Consider the following 20,135-nt stretch of genomic DNA (forward strand, 5'->3'; position numbering starts at 1 on the left):
ATTTCTGCTAGAAAATGGAAAAAATAGTACTATATGAGTAACCCATTTCAATAGTTGGTCAAAATATCATAATTATTCTTTATAGCTGCCATTTTCTCATAGTGTGAAATCGTGGTTCAAGCTCAGGTCGAGCATATAATGATATATTTCCATTTAAATATTTTTTGAATGGAAAAAGTGGTTAAAAAATCACAGTTTATTGAATAACTGAACAAGTAAGTATTATTTCCATGAAACACATAGCCACTTATCATTCTTTAACCAATACCATTATCCATAATGCCAGGCATTCAATAAAGCATGAGGACCTGAGTTTGTATTCCCAGTACCCACAAGAAAGCTGAGCATATCTGTGCATGCTTGTCACACCAGCACTGGGAGGCAGACACAGAGGATCCCTGGGGCTCAATGGCCAGCCAATCTAGCCAATCAGAGAGCTCCAAGTTCAGTGAGGGTCTGTCTGAAAAATAATATGTAGGCAAGTGATAGAAGACAACCAAAGTCAGCCCCCTGCCTCCAGATGCACATATAGGGGAGGGAGGGAGGGGAGGGAGAGAGGGGAGGGAGAGAGTATAAGCTTGACTAAAACCATTATTCTGATTCCTTGACTGTACTCCCCTGATAAGTTGTGCAGACCACACTTAAGACTTCACCTTTTGAGCAAATGCTGGATCCTAGCCAGGAAGATTGCACTCTCTGATTTCAAAGGCTGAAGTAAGAGGGCCCCATGTTTAAGGCCAGCCTGTCTCAAATATAAACAGATTCCAATGAACAAACAAAAGAAGGAAATGTAAAACTCTATTTGACAGTTTCATATTTCTCAGTAATGATTTATCATTTATCAAAGAAACTGTAAGTGTGAATGACAACCATCAGAATCCCCTAGGAAAATAAATCAACCTCATACAGAAATTCCTGATTTCTGTACTCAAAACACTCGGCTCATCAACAAACAATCATTTATAGATGTATACGAGGTGAGAGGAAAAACGTTAAAATCGTTAAAGTTGATGAACAACAAACTGTCAAGCAGCCAAGTTCAACTGTTAAACACTTAGAGGTTACCACCAAAATGCTACTTAGTTTTCCAGAAACCAAAAAACCAAATTTTATCCTGGGGAAACATTATTTTGCTGACTTTATTAACTATAAAACCAAAAATTTGGAAATTCTCAATCAATTTGTTTACCCTAACACTGCAAATTCCTATAGTTCCTAATAACTATTATCTGTAGACACGGCATGAATATGATACTTACAGGTTCAGTATGGATGGCTCTCCTCACAGGTGCTGTGGGGTTTAGTTCTGTGGAAGTTCTGCCAACATGACGCAATCTGTAATCACCTGGGATAAGAGTCTTGAAGAACTGTCTAGATGAGTTTGGCCTATGGGCATGTCTATGAAATGATGTTCTTAATTAGGTCAACTGAGGGGCAAAGACCCATCCTGGATGTGGGCAGCACCATCTCTTGGGTTGGGCTTCAGACTGAATAAAAAGTTGAACAGATATATATATATATATATATATATATATATATATATATATTATATATATTCTCTTTCTGCTCTTGACTGTAGATGTGACTAGTTGCTCCTAGTTCTGGCCACCTTGTTTCCCTGCATCGACAGACTGTGACCTGGAATTATGAGCTAAGTAAGCCCTTTCTCCCTTAAGTGACTTTTGTCAAAAGTATTAATAACAACAGGAAAGCAAACTAAGATTTGCATGCTAAGCTGACAACAAATTAGTATTTCACTTTATATCCATTTCATATTTTGAAGTATAATAAAGGTGTGAGGGATGGGAATGAAGTAATTTCAACATACTTGCACCATACATGAGAAATGATCACCTTTGTTGGTGGCACATGGGAGGGTAAAGATGGGATGCTCAAAAGTTCAGGGTCAACCTGAGCTACATACGAAGTTTGAGGCCAATCTGGGCTATGTAGACCTTGTCTTGAAAATAACAAGTTGAAGTAGTTGATATTATTCATAACAGAAGCATATATTTTGGAAAATATTGTCATGAATTCTTCCATCATCAAAACCCAAACAATGCAGTCATCAATGACAGAAATCTTCCTGTGACCTTTTGGATGTTTACAGACATTGGTTACTGCCAAGGTAAGTTTGCATTTTCTAGAACTGCATGTCACCATATAGCACTGGCTTCTATTGATGCTTTTGTAATTAATCCACATCACTGCATGTACCGTGGTTTGTTTATTCCTTTATTTGTTGACAAGTGTTTGGATGGATATATCCAGATTTTGGATATTACAATGGAGCTGTTGTGATCATTCCTGTGCAAGTTTTATTTAGTTGTCTGGAATAGAATGGCTTAGGTAGCTGCCTTGTGGATAACGGGAGAAACTGTAAAAATGTTCCCTAGGATGACTGTACCACTTTGTATTCTTCCAGAGTAAAAATCACAGTTGTTCCACTTCCTTACCAACCCAGGACCACGCCAGATTTCTAGGTCTCAGTATTTAAATAAACATGCAGAACCATCTCCTGGCTTGGTCTGCATTTGAAGATTGAGATTACATAGCTCTTCCCATGGGCATACTTACAGTCTTCCCATCATCACTGTCAAAGTGCTTATCTAAATCATTTGCCCACTTAGAAACTTATGTTGAATTCAAGATACTAAATGGCATTTCCCCAATATGCCTAGTGCTTTGAATCTTTCAGAGTATTTTTTGAAGAGTGTTATCAATTGTTGCTCAAGTCCAAGTTAATAATTTTTCTTTCAAAAGTTTTATTTGTTGACATACAAAAAACTGATAAGCTCAAGACTTCTGCTTGTTTTTTCTAGAACTTTCTTTTAGTTAAAAAATATAAATTCAATCTATTTTATTTAACTTTTATATAGTACAAAGTATGCCTCACAATTTTTGTTCTAAATAGACACCCAGTTATCCAACAAAACAAAATATAACCTTTCTCTATTGATTTATATTTTTATGCCAGAAATCATTTGAGGGATATATATGTTAGCACAAGACAGTGCAGAGGTTCCTCCATCTTGTATAGTGGCTGAGGACATTTTAGATTTAACTAGAATTTGATTACCTTGATAGGAAGCCCCATAGAAAATTACCCAACTCTATTCTAGGAATCTGAGGTCAAGATACTCCACTATATCCTAGCTTCTGTTAAGCTGCCTGCTTGTGCAAACCTCCCCACTTCAGCTAACTGTTTAATCTTAGCTTCTGCTTAATCTTGCTTACTTGTGCAAAACCTCCCCCTGAAGCTGCCAAGTGAGACTTGGAATGTGGTTTTTGCCTTTAAAAATCACTCACTCTAAACACCCAGTGCTACTCTTGGGTCCCAAAATACCTGAGTGTCGTCTTAGCCAACTGCAACAAAGACTTACAATTGGCTATCAACTGTGTTATCTCTGGTGGGCTCTCCCTAACATGTGTACTAGTGTGAGAATCTATTTCCAGACTTTATTGTACCATATTGATATGGCTGTATTTACACTTATCTGTTATCTTGTCTAGCTATACCTTTTAACAAGAAATTATGAAATATATACACCAATGTGCTATTTTTTCCAAGGTAGTTTGGTTACTCAAATACTTTGCACTTCAAAATTTTGAAGACAGACTCACAAATGCTATCTAAAAAACTGTTAAGATTCTTATTGTCATTCCATTGAATACATGTCAATTTGAAAACTGACATTTCACAGTACTGATGCTTTCAACCCCTGATGTGCATGCCACACTACTAAAGTTTACCTTCTCACTGGAGAATGCAGCATACAAGTCTTATCAAATCTATTTTCTCACTAGTTCACAATTTTATGCTCCTCTAAGTGGTATGCAATTTTCTCATTGTTACTTACATAGATATGAGATTTTTGTATATTCATTTGCATCTGAGTTTTAAATCAGGAGTGAACACTGGCTTTGTCAAACATCGTTTCTGCAACTACCAAAAGAATGTTTGCTTTGTGATAGACTGTTAAATTTCCTCATTATCCCAAATTTGAGTTCTTGAGAATCTCCTTTGGCTGTATCACTTTTTAATAGACTGCTGGATTTGAACTACTAAAATGTGATGTGGGATTATCTGCATTTATGTCAGTATGCTGGCCTTTCTGAGTTGGGTATCATACCCTGGTTTTACAATGCTGCAAGCACATGCTCAAAACGTGGTGCTTTCTTTAAATATATGAAAGAGCTAATCAGTTTTCATACTTGGCTTTTTTTTTGTCAGAAATACTTGTAGAATAGGTGATTTCTTTTATTCCCGATATTGATCACTTATGTTTATTTTTCTCAGTAGTGTGGCTGGTGGCTTATCACTTTTATTGCTAAGAACTAGCTCTTAACTTCACTATTTTCTCCCAGTTGATTTTGTTCCCATTGCATTCTTTTTTTCCTTTTTCTCACTTTGGAGCTCACATATTTTTCTACTTGCAGGTGGAAGCTGAGGTCACTGAATATAGAAATCTTTCCTAAAATAAGCTCTTGATGCTATGCATTCCTCTACAAATACTACACAGTGTGGTTTCCACACAGTGTGGTTTCGACAGTTTTAAGGATTTATCTTTAATTATTCAAGAGGAAGAGATAAGGGAGAGTGGGGGAGGGGAAGAGGGAGAGAGAATGGTTGCAGAGGCCATAGGAGGTTGTCAAACTCTGTGGAGCTGGAGTTACAGGAAGCTGTGAACCACCCAAGATGTATACAGGGAACCAAATTTGGGTTCTCTGGGAGAGCAGTATATTCTCTTAACCACTGAGTTTTCTCTACTGAATCTCATTTTCATTCAACTCAATACACTACTCATTTTATTTTTCATATTTAAAGTTTATATATTCATGTTTAAACTAGATTTCATATGTTCAGTACAGTTGGATAGTCTAAAGGTTTCAATCTGAAAAACTAACTTTCACAACCTAGTCAATGTAATTCTAGATATGTGTTTAATCTCCCTGTTTATTTTTTATTTGTCCCATAATTTATCTTTTTAACTACCTTCTTTCGGATCTCTCTCTCTCTCTCTCTCTCTCTCTCTCTCTCTCTCTGTGTGTGTGTGTGTGTATGTGTGTCTGTGTGTGTGTATGAGTGTATTAGTGCAGCACATGGGTGCCACAGTCCACAAGCAGAATCAGAAGACAATCAGGAATGTCAGTCTTCACCTGCCAGAGTTCTTGAGGCCAGGTCTTTTGTTTGCTGCTGGGTATGTCAGTCCATCGGGGTGGTCCACAGGTAATAGGGTTTCTGTTTCCGCTTCACACTTCATAGTAGACACAACAGTATTACAGATATGGTCTGCAGATTTGCTGTGGATCCTAGGTATTCAAACTCTTGATTCTCATCTATGTGTGACTACCCATGTAACCATTTCTAGACACTTGGGTTTTTTGTGGTTGTTGATGTTTTATGGTTGTACCTTATCATTTTCACTAGTTTATTAGTTACTTATAAATTTTTTTTCTATTACAGCTGACATTCTTTCTATGGCAGTCTACTTCCTGGTAGTATCATTCTGCTTCAGTTAGTATCAACACCTCAGGGCAAGACACTTCACTGCATCCTCCCAACCTTATCATAGCCCTACATCACCTTCACCTTGCTTAAGAACGCAGTAACATTTTACATTCACCTTTGAAAACCGGGAAATGTCTTTTGTATTTAACATTTTTCGTCTTTGTTACTTTGTGTTGTTATAATTTTATGGTATCCTTTGCCTTTGTAAACATTTCCCGGCGCTCCTCTCTTTGTGGTGGAACTCTTTCAGCCTTTCTAGGTCTGAAGAAAAAGTTTCATTTTGTTTTCAGTTTCAAAAAAACATTTTCACTGAGTATAAATCTGAACTGCAGATCCACCTTCAGAACTTTGAAGACATTCTGCCATGCCATCCTTTTCCTTCTGTGTCCTTTTTCTTCAGCTTCTTTTTCCAATTTTCCTTGCTGGCTTTAAGAAATTTGCTGTCATCTGTGTGAGTATATTTCAGGGATGACTGTGCTATGGTGCCAATGCTAACACACAGTAACTATTTTGCACATTTTTGTCTTTTGTTTTCAAATTTCCAATGGGGAGGTAAGGTAATCCCTATTATTCCATTTCAGCCAGATGAAAAAAGGTTCAAGTTCAGATTGTCAGCTGTTTCTGTTTTGAATGCAAAAAATTTATTTACTGTACTCAGCATTTAATCCATGACAAGTGCTTCATTTATACATATACCATTACTACATCATTTTTATCAGATCCCTTTTAATAACAATATATACACCTATAGAAAAGGGGAGTAGGAAAATATTAATAGATTAAAATATAGCATATAGACAAAGTACTTCTGCATTCTAACCTTGTTTGAGTGACATATAAGGAAACTTGTTACAAGTCATAATGCTGCCATATCCAGCGAGAAAAGACCACAGCATCACCTGGGAAAAGTCACATTCTTGTTTTGTTTTTGGAAATAATTATTCATAGGTTATATTTATTAAATAGATCCTTATACCTTCTATCACTTTAGAAACCCATAAAGTTAGGAAACTAAGCTACATTTTAGTAAGTCATTTTATACCAGAAAACAAAACTGGGCAACAGACCTATATACAAAGTACACAGTTGAAATCTTTGGGCAAGAGGCAACAAGATTGTAAATGGATGAGTAGTTCTCCTAACCAAATCCTATCAAACTGTGGATCACAGCAGGCAGAAGAACATGACCACCTGCTCCAACATGTAAATTCTTTTCATGATGAACCTATATAAATAATGCTGCAGTAAGGCAAGAAATAGAAAAATACTATTTGTAGCATACTATAATTAGATAAAGTTATGGTACAAAACACAGAAAAAATATTATGCTTTTCACATGCAAGGAGAAAATGGCAACAATATTGTGATATTTAGCATCTTACAATAAATTTTCATTGATTATAAGTTGAGCCATGGTGATTAAAACCTTATTGTATGATTTTGAATTCTATTAATTCATTAGACAATCAGCAGATGTACAGCCCTTGAATTTTCCAAAACTTTAGAAGTTTTTCATATGTAAAGTTAGGTAACCAGAGTATAAAGCCCTCAGAAACAGAACACAGCAACAGATATGCCAAAGGCACTATGTATCTGTACAACTAAAGCTTCAAAATGTACCACACATATAAGCAATAAATAAGTCATACCTGATGCCATCATGCTAACAAAATAATTATCAGTAGCATGAAAAAATCCAATTGCCACTTTAAAATTTTTTCTTCATAAAAAGTACACGAATGTTTTAAATGTTGACTACCTAAAAAAAAATTGAAATACAATTTGTCCATCAAAAATATGTTTTTAGTCATTTACAAAACATAAGAATACCCTTATATGCACATTTTCTTCTCTTAGGAAAAGGGCACTTAGTGTATAGCTAAGGCATTCAGAAAATACAGATCCTGTTGACTTCCCTAGTAGGAAGATGGTATTCTGTGTAGTTTTAATATAAAAATATAAATATGTCTGACAGAGATGGAATAGTGCCTGCTGCAAAATCCACTGTCAAGGTCATGAAAACAATACTGATTCTGTGTCATTCTCAGTTGCCAGAAACTTCCCAAATCATAAAAAATTAAGGTATTTTGAGTCTTCAGAAGTGGGCCCGTAGTCTTTTGTTTTCTTCTCGAAGCCTTTCAATTTCAGCCACCAAGCCTTCATTGACCGAGTACCTTTCCAGCAAACAGTGTATTTCATTCTGGAAAAGCAGGGAAATGGCTTTTAAATTACTGGCTCTTCACACACTCAGCAGGCTGTGTTTTACACACACTCAGCTGTCACTTCTTTTATGCTCAATTAACTAGCTAAATGGCATTTCTTAAACGTAACCACAAAGATTACCAGAGAAATTAAATATCTGGAAGATTTACAGTCACACACTTGGGAATCTTTTTGCTTACTCATCAAAGAACAAATCTGTGAGAAAGAAGCCTCAACTATCAAAAGTTCAAAAGTAGGTGAGCAGCTAAGATCTACTTCACTTGTTAAGATGTCTGTAACTCCACTCACCTATGGTGGCAATTAGCTGTAATAACAAGTAAAAATGTATTGGCTTTTCATGGATTTTTTTTTTCCCCTCAGATCCACACACTCTACATTCTTTAGGACACTGTTTGCTATACATACCATTTGCACATGAAACTGTTTAATCATCTCTACTTGCAAATTCACAATGTCCTTATGGCAAGCTTCCCTAGGAAAATATAAAGTCCTGTTAAAACTGTACAGTGTAACAACGGTAAATCATTCACAAAGCATTTTCATTATTTACATGAGTAGGTATTAATCACACATATGCCAGTGCACAGTGTTGTTTACTGTGTGCCTGGCAGTACAGTGATTCATTGACTTGAAAATTCAGGAACTCATTCATCTTCACAGTGATAACGAGCATTTTATCAATGAAGAAACAGAGGCAGAACAGTTCTAATTCATCTAAAGTCCCACAAAGGGCTGAACAGGTTGCCAGCCGGGCTGGCCTCCTCTACCTCTCAGGGTACTACACCCCTTCTTAAAGAAAGGGTCACTGTGGAGAGATAGACTAGTAAGCAGGCCAGAAAGCTCACTGTCAAAGTCTTAGCTACTGAAAAGAGGACTGCCAGTCGAAGGGAGCCATTTGTTTGGCTCTGACTACCTCATGCCTATAAAGGAATCAATAAAAGTTACTAACTAAAAATGATAATACATTATAGCACACATTATCAAATCATGGAAACTCCCATGTGTTCCCATCTGATATCACTGCTTAACTCTTGCAGACAATCTTAAGTCTGAATGTTACTGAGCAAAGACATGCTTTTCTTTAAAAGTGTATCTGCATAACAATGTGATTTAATGTTTGCACTATGCTTGCTTTTAAATGTTACAAAACAAAACAAACAAACAAACAAACAAACAAAAAGAACCAGTAACATGCTCTAGAAGCCTACAGTGGTTTATGACACAATTTAGAAATCCCATGTAATCCACTTGCTGTACCCTGTTCCCATGCTCCTGGCAACTGACACCTGAACTGCTTTCAGATTTCATCATTCCCATTTACTCTAGGCAATCCTGTATGTACCTTCAACGGATACATTCCAGTGTCCATAGATAATACATGAGGTATTGAATTTCCATTATTCCCACATTGTTATAAGTGATTGTACACACACACACACACACACACACACACACACACACACACACACCCACACACACACCCCTCAACTAATACATCCCAGTGTCCACAGATGACACATTGGGTATAGACTTGTTTACTTCTATGCATTCACACAAATGGCTTTTCAGAATGGTAGATGGATGGATTTGTTTACCACCAACACAACAGAGCTCTGCACTTGCTCTGTCACCTCACCAAAGCCAGGTATTAGTACACTTTCCAGTATTTTGCCATGAAAGTGACATGGTATCACAATAAATCCTCCATTTTTGGTTAGCTAAGTGGTTGAGTACTTTTCTGAGTTCACACACTGTTCCTCTTATAGAATACGCTGTTCATGAAATTTTTACTATTCATCATAAAGTTTTTTTGACAGCGTCTGACTTTGTAGCCTAGGCTAGCTTGGAATTTCTGATCCCCTTGCTCCTGAATGCTGGGGTCATAGGCATGCAGCACCTCATCTGACTCACTGTAGACTTACAAAATTTCTCCTTTGCTAACAATGAGATTAAGAATTCTATTCATGAGACAACATAAATCCATTTGTATTTCATCATTTGGAAGCTATGTTTAGTTCCATGTTCCCCTTTCTAATTGGGGTGTTTGAGTTCTTTGTATATTCTAGATACTAACCGTCTGTCAAATATATCACTGATACTTTCGGATTCTTCACTCAAATGATGTCTTTTGCTGTACAAAAGCTTTTTAGTTTTAAGTCGTGCCATTTGTCAATTGTTGGTATTAACACCTGTGTTACTGGGGCCTGCTCAAAAAGTTCCTTCCTATGGCAATGAGTTCAAGCCTATTCGCTACCATACCCTACTTACTGTCTACCAGAGTCAGAAGAGCAGGTCTAACATCAAGGTCCTGATCCACTTGGAGTAAAGCTCTGTGCAAGACAAAAGAATGATCTAGTTTCATTCTTCTACATGCAGCTATCCAAGCTGACCAGCATGAAGATGCTGTCTTTTCTCCTATGTATTTTTGGCTATTCTGTCAAACACACACATGGGTATAGGTATAAGAAAAGTCTGTGTCCTCAATTCTATACTGCTGAACTGTATGTCTGTTTCTATGCCAGTATGCTGTTACTTTTATTATTACAGTTCTGTAGTATAACATTGTCTGGGATCATAATGTCCCCAGCAGTTATTTTAGTGTTCAGAATTGTTTTGGCTATCCTGAGTATTTTGTGTTTCCAAATGAAATTTAAGATTAACTTTCAATTTCTATAAAAAATCGTATTTTTGTAACTTTTGGTAGGACAGCCATTTTCACAATATTAATCCTCCTGATTCACAAGCATGAGAGTCTTTCTTATCCTCTGGCACCTTCAGTTTCTTTCTTCAATGTCTTATTTTTTAATTACTTTATTATTATTTTTAAGTTTTTTATTATACAAGTCTTTTACTTCCTTAGTTAGATTTATCTCCCCACTCCCCACCCTCAGGCTATTATGAATGGGATTGTTTCTCTGAGATAGAAACAAAATCCTACTAGAGGAGCCACTAACATTTGGTAGCTGCTGGGAAAGAGAGTCTCCTTTAATGACATGACCTTGGGACACTGATCACATTCCAGGGCAGGGCCGACTCCCAAGAGTAGTTGGGGTCTGTGAGAAAACTCACTCCATAGACCAGGCTGGCCTCAAACTCAGATCTTCCTGCCTCTGCCTCACAAGTGCTGGGATTAAAGGCAACAGAAGAACTGACCAAGAAACACTTTAACATATTCAACATCTTTAGCCATTAGGGAAATGGAAATCAAAATGACTCTGAGATTCATCTTACACCTGTCAGAATGGCCAAGATCAAAAACACAAGTGACATCTCATGCTGGAGAGAATGTGGAGCAAGAGGAAAGCTCGTGCACTGCTGGTGGGAGTGCAAACTTGTACAGCCCCTTTGGAAGTCAGTGTGGCGGTTACTTGGAAAACTGGAAATCAATCTATCATAAGATCTGGCTATACCATTCCTTGGCATATACCCAAAGGATGCTCAATCATACCACAAAGACACTTGGTAAACTATGTTCACAGGAGCATTATTTGTAATTGCCAGAGTCTGGAAACAAAACAACTTAGATGCCCCTCAATTGAGGAACGGATAAAGAAAATACAGTACATTTACACAATGGAGTATTACTCAGCTGCTAAAAACAAGGACACCAGGAAATCTGAAGGCAAATGGATAGAACTAGAAAAAAATCATCCTAAGTAAGGTAACCCAGATGAAGAAAGACAAATATAGTATGTACTCATCATCTTTGGTTAGATGCATTCCCAAGCAACTTAATTTTCTGTTGCAACTATAACAAATTTAATTTTTCTTCTCTTTAACTTTCAGTATGATAAAAGCTGTAGTAAAAAACAGGGAGTATTAGCGATGTATTCAGAGATACAGCCTGTGCCTACCATGCTAAGTCCCAGAGTTGTGTCTATTCTCCAGTACAGTAATAAGACAATTTGAAAAGAATTTAGAAGTATATATTTAAAATAAAAAAGAAGGTATTAGAAAGGTTGGTGGCATAACTAGTAGAGTGCTTGCCTATCATACAATTGGCCCTTGGTACGGTTCCCAGGAATACGACAACAAAAGACAATCAGACAACCACTAACATAGCCAGGGGTTCAAAACTTAATTGTCTTGCACAAAAGGAAAATTCTAGATCAGGTCCATGCATACCTCTGCTTTTCCATCCTGCAGGTGTATTTATTTCAGTATGGCAAACCAGGCTGAGGTGCAGCAGGGGCCTGGCACTTGAGATACTCTTCCCTGGTAGGGGAACATACCCTTCCCTGTTGAAAGCTTGTGACTACCAAGAAAGTCAAGGTGAGAGGCTTGACATCCTAAAGAGGGCAGGTCTATAGAAAGGTATATGTCCCCAGGAGACACCTGCAAGCTCCTTGCTAGTAGTTGTACTGGATTGGATGACAGGAAAGCAAAGATAAAGTAGCAGTTGAGGAGCAGAGAGCATTTGGACATTCTTAGGATGTTGGTAAACGAAGACCAAGACTAGAAGATGGAGTGAATACTCCAGACTTCAGGTGCTGTCCCAAAAGGGCAAAGACTGAGCCATGAGAATAAAGCGAAACTAGGGTAAAAGAACTATGAAAACCCAAACCCAGCAACTACAGAGTCAAAGAACCTGCCTGACAAATGAAAATCTTGAAAGACCACTTATGATGCCACCTCTCAGAGCTAATACCAAGAACAAGTCTGGTCACTTATGAAACTGTAACTGTTAAAATTATCCAGAGTTGCAAATACAAAGAAATTTAAACTAGAATCAAAGAAAAGAAAAGTTCTTCCTGGGAGAAAAGAGATCCATGACTCTAGACTGAGCCTATGTAGGAGAAGTTCCCCATGAGAAGCTGAAGAGAACTAGCTAAAATATCTATAGATTTTTAAGAGTCACCTGGAAACTGGCCACTGAGTTTAGAATCCAAGAGCCTCTGCTGTCAAGTCTGCACTAACTTCCTCCCCGAGACCTACACTAAGTGCTCCTACTAAAAATAAGGGAGAAGCAAAGACACAGGGTTGAAAGGGTCCCTAAGGCACAGATCATGTGACATCTCACAGTGGGGAACTAAGCCTCTGAAGCTTCACAGAGAGGAGCTACCATGAGAGCTAAAGGGAAAGGCTGAGTCCCCTCCACTGCCCCTCTGTGCCCACAATGACAGGGGTAACTGTATATAACCTACTGGAAGCAGAGACAGAGCAACTGAGAAACCCTGAGTCACTTGGGCCTCAATGCACAGAAAGCCTGGACAGACTCACTAAAACAAACCCTAGCAGTACAAGCAGTGGCAGCAGTGGTGAAAGAGAGAGCAGTCTCACTGGGACTTCGATTCTCGGCAGGTTGAAGAAGGGGAGGCCTGAGCCCATCACTGTAGAACCAGAACTGACCCTCGAATGCAGTAAATACTACATCACTCCTGAGCTGAAAACCTTTCTATTAACTCTGTGTTTAGTCCTTCATAAACACCGCCTTTTGCTCTCCTTTCGGGCCACACAGTTCCTTCTCTATGCATACATTCTTAGAATTTATAACCATGTCTCTTCCCACGCTGTTCCAACACACTTCAGTGTAAAACAAAAATCTCTTCAGCAATACCTTTCTAAGTTTGCCCAAGAAAATTGCTCGCTTTCTGTGTTTCCAACATCATTTTATTTGCACTAGACTCAGCTTCCATCTAGGCAGTTTTGCTATTAGGCCACAAATATTTATGCAGTGCTCAAAAACCCTTATATCTTTTAAAACCATGCACTGAAAAAAAGAGAGAAAGGACTAAGGCAGACCACTTATAATCTATGCAACTGTCTAAGTACAGTACTAACAAAAAATAAGTCCTACTTAAAAAAAAATACCAGTACAATTAAAAAGCATAGTAAAAGTCTGATACATAAATACTGAATATGATCTTACTGAGCAAAACCTAATGAAAGGGGAAAAGAGAACAGAGTGAGGATGTGAAGTTACAAGAGCAAAGGAAAACACGCCCAGAGTTAAGGAACAATCACAAAACAAAGACTTTCAGAATAGACCACATGGCCACAACCAGCGGAGAAAGCAGATGAACAGGGTTTCTGCATTTGCTTTGTTTATGTATCTACTTTAATCCAGTTGTTGTTACGTGACAAAATTTCCTTGTCATATTGTCAACCGTGCCCTATTTGGCAATCTTGAACAAATTAATTTACATTTAAATACAGATTCATCAGGATGCATATGGCCACTGTGGGAAAATCCCATTTTTGTATTCTTAATATCTGACACAACTAGGCACACCATAATTATCAAAAAGACAATTTTTCAAAACGAAAATTTCTAATATGTAAAAATGTATTTTTTTGGTTTTTTTTTTGTTTTGTTTTTGTTTTTCGAGACAGGGTTTCTCTGTGTAGCTTTGGAGCCTATCCTGGCACTTGCTCTGGAGACCAGAATGGCCTCGAACTCACAGAGATCCGCCTGCCTCAGCCTCCTGAGTGCTGGGATTAAAGGTGTGCGCCATCAACGCCCATCTGTAAAAATGTATTTTAAAAATATTTTAAACATTAAAAAGAAATGTTTAGTCAAATTGTCTACCACTGAGCTATACCCCCTAAAAAAATGTGTTGCCCAGGCTGGTCTCGAACTTGTGATCCTCTTCCCTCTGCCTCCTTCAGCAAATCCTACAGGTATGCGTTTGTGTGTGTGTGTGGGGGGGGGGTGTAAATGAGTTACAATGCTGTAAAATAGAAGTATAGTTTTTTAAGGATCCATCAAAATATTTTAAAATAATAAAAATTGAATGGAGACCTGAAAAAAAAAAGGAAGGAAGGAAGGAAGGAAGGAAGGAAGGAAGGAAGGAAAGAGGGCGGAGGGAGGGAGGGAGGAGGAGGGAGGAGGAGGGAGGGAGAAAGAAAGAAAGAAAGAAAGAAAGAAAGAAAGAAAGAAAGAAAGAAAGGTACACCAATAAAAACTATACATCTCTGATTTTCTTTCTCATTATAATCCAAGTAATTACAGGTCAGAAAGGGAAGCCCCTCCCTCCCTCCCTCCCCTCCCCTCCTCCTCCCTCCCTCCCTCCTCTCTTCTCTCTCTCTCTCTCTCTCTCTCTCTCACACACACACACACACACACACACACACACACAAATCTCAGTAACTGAAAATAACTTCCAAACTCTGAAATAACAATGAAATAGCAAGACTGTAGAACATGTAACTAAAAAAAAAAAAAAAAAAAATGTTTGATCCCGCAAATTTCAAAGAATGTACAGATAATCCCAGTATCTTAATATTCTTTGAGTGAAAAAAAATCAATTTTAATTTATGATGACCTAAAATCCTAGTGGCCATACCTAAAGGCAATAGGAGGAACAGTCATCAAAACATAACTTTATAATGAAAATTCAAATGATGGGAAGAACAGTACAGAAAGATAAAACTTTGTTTTCTATGATTTTGTGGTCATCAGAACCTAGACATATATAGCAATTACCAACGTGAATTCTGGTTCTGGTTTCATGCAAATAAAAACAAATTCAGTGACTAGAGGAAGAACAACTGCTCAGTGCTACCTGAAGTCATCCATAGTTTCTTGTATCATGTTCTGAATGAAGCGTATTTGAACAGAGGTCAGGGGTGCACTTGGCTGATTGTTCCCAAGGGTATCGACTATTTTTTCTGAGAGTGAACTGGCTATTCCAGCAGCCACAGAGGACGCTACCTTTGGAACTAAAACAAATGGAGAAAATAATAATAGTTAAGTTGGACTAAGAGACAACAAACATTTCTAAATAAGATTTGGTAAAGAAAGACTTGGGAAACTCCAAAAGAACATTTAGAAAAACCCACTGTTTGAAATACTAATTTTCAAAACTTTCTGTGTCATTATTTTATAATAGTCATTTACCAGTATATAGAAACTGCCAACTGTCTAACGTAATAACACATGACAGAGGGATTAGTCTGGGAGAAGGCCTGAATCATTCCTCTTATAAAGGTTGCATGTGACAAGCTGCACCACAAACCAGATAACCCAGGACAATTAGAAACAAACAGGAGGAACACCGAAGCCCAACAGTGCCACAGGCGAAGGCCTGGCGTTTAACAACTGCAATGGAATTGCCTCTGGAAAAAGAAATTCTCTCAGGCAGCTCTTACAGATCAACTCAGCTCGTTCAAATGCAACTGGGTCTTAGGAGTCTAAGGCATAAATTCTAAACATAAAACTTTCATACTTTTTTTTTTTTTTTTAACAGATTCCAAGTATTTAACCATGCCTTTTCAAAGAGACCCACTTCATTCTCTGGACACTGAATTAAATCAAACCCTTGTATGTTAGACTGATCAAATCAGTGTTGCTGAATTTAACCACTCATGCCTTCTAACAAAAAAGGAGAACTCATGCTGGTGACCTGTCTACAAACCCACATTCCTTTAACTTTACTGTGGTCTCTCTTTATCCCTTACTAGGGAAATAATCATGGAATTTCCAACTTCACATTTTCAAGCACAAGGACATTCAGGGTGCTTACTTGGAGTTGAGGATCTATTGACCGAGGGTTCATGTATCAACTGGGCTTCAATTTGTTTTTCTGGCTTTTCAAAATTTTCAAGATTTCTTGTTTGGTTAGATGATGGAGAGGGATTCAGAATTCCAGGTTCAGCACCAGACGAGATCAACTTTGTATTTAAAAGAAACAGTGACTTTAAAATGTCATTTCTTACTTGCCTCTATTACCCACAAATTTTTTATCTAGTTCTCACTTTTTCCCCCAGTAGGTAGGGGTCATGGAAATGAGAAGAGAGATTGAGAAGGACCTAAAACTAGTAGCAAAGCAAGTTAATAATCAGTAAAATGATTAATTAATAATGAACAAAGATGTGAATATTTACAAAAAGTGAATCTACTAAGCCCTTGTTGATTACACTCACATGCAAACCACTGGGAAGAGAAGGAAGGTAGGCCATCACTAGACACTCCCACATTAACTAGACAGAAATTATCTGAAAATAAAGACATTCTTGTACTTCTGACTTGATTATCTTTTAAGTTCTCATTTCAAATATAAACTAGAAAACAGACAGACATTTGCATACCTACAGTCTTGACCTTCCCACAACCTTTGTCCCCAAGGTGCTAACACTAGCGGTTCTTAGCCACCTTAGATTTGCTCTAACACTAAGAACAACATGACCACCAGCTTGCTTTAGGCTGCAGTGGAAATGTATTTTAAAAGAATTTCCCCCTTCTCTACTACACCTTTTCTTTCATCTCTACTTAAGAAATTAGGATTTTTTCATTTCAGCACTTCTCAAAGCAGACACAGTGAACTGAAAATATGAATAAAGACACATCACCCACTGTTTTAGCTTTACTTCTTAGAAGTAAGAATTAGTTGGAACTTTCTTTTCCTCAATGAAAATGAAGAATGTACACAGATACAGGGTTACAATATACATTATTTTATCTTGATTTTCTCTTTTAAACCAGAAGCTCTTTTCTTTGCTTTCAAGAGAATAAAAACCATTTCTCCTCAAAAAAAAGAATAGGTATGAGGTATTTTCTTGCAGATGTGTGGTTATCTTCAGCACACAGACCAGGTTTTGACAGGCTTCAAGGCTGTTCTTCAGTTATTAAAAACTGGCATCAAGATTTAAAACTTGGGTCGCCCTTTTTGAGTGACAAACACTGAATTCAGGCATTATGTTTTGGTGGATACCTGCTTCAAGGAGTCCTTCGGCTCCTGCTTCCCCAGGCATGTTTTCTTCGTCTCAGCTGTCAGATCATGACTTTCATTTTCTTCTTTCCCTGGAGAGTCCGTAAAGAGATTAAGAGGACTGGAGTGCAAGACCAGAGTGCCGGAAGTGATTGGATTTTTTCTCGACGGGAACACTGAGCTCATCAGTTGTGATAGAAAGTCAAGGCCTGAAAAAGGAAAAGAAATGCCATTTGCACATACCAGTTTTCAACCTGAAACACTTGGTATAAGCACGTATTTAAAATGATGGCCACAGATACATGGAGGAGGGCCTAGGCCCTTCCCCAAATGACGAGACAGGCTTTGATGATCCCCTGTGGAAGGCCTCACTGTCCTTGGGGGAGCAGGCAAGGGGTGGGTTGGGGGGGGGATTGACGGGAGGATGGGAGTGGGAGGGAGAGGGAACAAGGCAATTGATATGTAAAATGATTGTTTCTAAATAAAAAAAAATGGGAAAAAATGATGGCAGATAATTTGGCAGAAGAGCGGGATTTGGATTCAGAGGACCGCCTTATTTCTTAGCATTTCCTGGAACTGATGTGCGTTTGGGAGTGCATCCTTTCACAGCTTGGAACTTTGGAACTCTATTTCCTCTGTGCAAGTATGGAGAGTCTTTAAAAGTACATGGAGAGTCTTTAAAAGTACATGTTCTAGAACACTACTGCACTCCAGAGGCTTAAGGAAGACTAAGGTGTACAAGGACCGGCCCGGACTACATGGCAAGAACGTCTTTTCTTTTTTTATGAAAATAGTTTCAAAACAACAAAGCACAATCAATGATTAGACAGCATTAGTGCTTGACAACTGTTTTAATTTGTATGTGTCTGTGGCAGCCTGTAAGTTGACTTTTGATGACGTATGCCTTTGACCTCCACGTAGTATGCATTCCTCTCAGTTTGGGTATGCAGGAGTTAGACTAAGAAAAGGATCATGGAAAAAGTGGTATGATGTCACTTCCAAGATCAGGTCACAGTGTGGCTTCTCTCTCGAGGCCCTCTTTCTCACTGTCCACTTTGAGGGAAGCCGCTGCTCTGCTGTCAGCTTAACTGAGGGGATACCCAAAGGGCAAGAAGTAGCCTCTCCAGTCAAAGGGCACACAAATGAGTTTGGAAGCAGTGTTGAATGCAGCTCTGGCTGATTTCCTCAATTGAGGCCTCAAGAAAGGAAAGATCTGAAGCCAAAGATCTGGCCAAGTGATACTGAACTCACAGAAACAGTGAGATGCCAAGTGTTTGCTATTAAAGCTAAAGGAGTGGGAAAAGTTGTTACACAGCAGCTATGACAGTAGTGCTTCTGATTTTCATGAAGACACTTCCTGAGATTTCTTACCATCTCCTTTGCCTGTAGACTCATCACCTCCTTTGTTGACTACACCATCTACAATAAAATAACAATATCAAATTATTATTAAAAATATTGCAAATAAAAAATAAACTTTAAATTTTTCAAAATTGCAAAAAGAAAAAGAAAGAAGGAAGGAAGGAAGGAAGGAAGGAAGGAAGGAAGGAAGGAAGGAAGGAAGGAAGGAACTGTAGCAAGTTGGATTTCCTATTTGCTTTCCCACTGACACTCTTGAGTATGGCTGAAGTCAAACATCATCAGGAACTAACACAGGGTTCCCTCTGACTCTTTTAGCTTCTTGCAGAACAGCAAATATGAAAGCTCATTCTATGCTCATGTAAGGAGACAGCAGCGCATGAACAAATCTGAAAATAGGTGCCAGTGCTCAACAACAGTTTTTAACTTGTTCTATTTGGTACCTTTTTGATTTGGGGCAAGCGTCTATAAAGTTAAACTATAATTTTTGCATATTTACACTAGAGATAATGGCTTGATTATCTCAAAAATCATTTGGGTAATTAATTGAAATAAGAATACTTTACAAGCATTATAATGTCATAAAAACACCTGGCTTTACTGATATTAACTTCAATCACAAACTCTTACAATAGTGTAATTATAAATTACCAATATATAACAAAAACTGTGAACTCAGTGTTCACATATTAACAGGAGAATGGGCAAAAGCCACTACCAGAAATACAAATAGCCAATGAGCAAATGACTGCAGATAGGAGATCTGTGTACATAACTGCACACCACATACTAACATACTTTGCTCTCACCTAGTAGCTATACATATTAACACACTCTTCTCTTTCTATCACCACACACACACACACACACACACACACACACACACACACACACACGAACGCTCGCTCAGATTTTTTAAAGTTCTTGGATTCTTCTTAATTTAAAAATTGTTTTAACAGATGAAGAAACTGAGGCACAAAGATTAAGCCTTTTTCTTAGAGAACTACACTCTTGAGATTGACCAATTCAACAAAAGCAAGCATTATATTTGACCATGGTTTCCTTACCACAAAGATGAAGCCTCAAAAATGGATACACAATTTTACAAAATGGATACTCAAATTTTACATTTGAAAAACAGTGCAGCAACTAAAAGAATAGGTAGGTTGCTCATGAATTTTCACTTTGCAAAAATGCCCCCTCCTTTAGTCTTAAATAGATAAGTTGCTCTCTTCTCCCCTCCACTCCCCCCAATACCCCCCAGGTAGGGAGGTGTGTGTGTGTGTGTGTGTGTGTGTGTGTGGTGTGTGTGGTGTGTGTTTGTGTGTGTGTGTGTTGTGTGTGTGTGTGTGTGTGTGTGTGTGTGTGTGTGTGTGTGTGTGTGTGTGTGT

At 38.0% G+C, this 20,135-nt stretch overlaps 1 protein-coding gene and 1 non-coding gene across 3 annotated transcripts in view; both read right to left on the reverse strand.

Moving 5' to 3' along the window:
* Window positions 1–6,125: 6,125 nt before the first annotated feature.
* Nedd1 (NEDD1 gamma-tubulin ring complex targeting factor) overlaps window positions 6,126–20,135 on the reverse strand; it is a 41,718-nt gene continuing 27,708 nt past the window's right edge. For both annotated transcript variants that reach the window (XM_027392626.2, XM_027392627.2), the window contains exons 10-15: window positions 18,757–18,804; window positions 17,389–17,594; window positions 16,201–16,348; window positions 15,241–15,397; window positions 8,141–8,207; window positions 6,126–7,712 (exon numbers count right to left, since the gene is read on the reverse strand). In XM_027392626.2, coding sequence (XP_027248427.1) covers window positions 7,608–7,712; window positions 8,141–8,207; window positions 15,241–15,397; window positions 16,201–16,348; window positions 17,389–17,594; window positions 18,757–18,804 — 731 coding nt within the window. In that variant the 3' untranslated portion in view covers window positions 6,126–7,607. The remainder of the gene's footprint in view (window positions 7,713–8,140; window positions 8,208–15,240; window positions 15,398–16,200; window positions 16,349–17,388; window positions 17,595–18,756; window positions 18,805–20,135) is intronic.
* LOC113833054 lies at window positions 14,905–15,049 on the reverse strand. The gene has a single exon (XR_003480596.1). It is a non-coding gene; the product is annotated as a small nucleolar RNA SNORA79 (small nucleolar RNA).

This window comes from Cricetulus griseus (genome assembly GCF_003668045.3).
Source record: "Cricetulus griseus strain 17A/GY chromosome 1 unlocalized genomic scaffold, alternate assembly CriGri-PICRH-1.0 chr1_0, whole genome shotgun sequence".
Taxonomy (NCBI): Eukaryota; Metazoa; Chordata; class Mammalia; order Rodentia; family Cricetidae; genus Cricetulus; species Cricetulus griseus.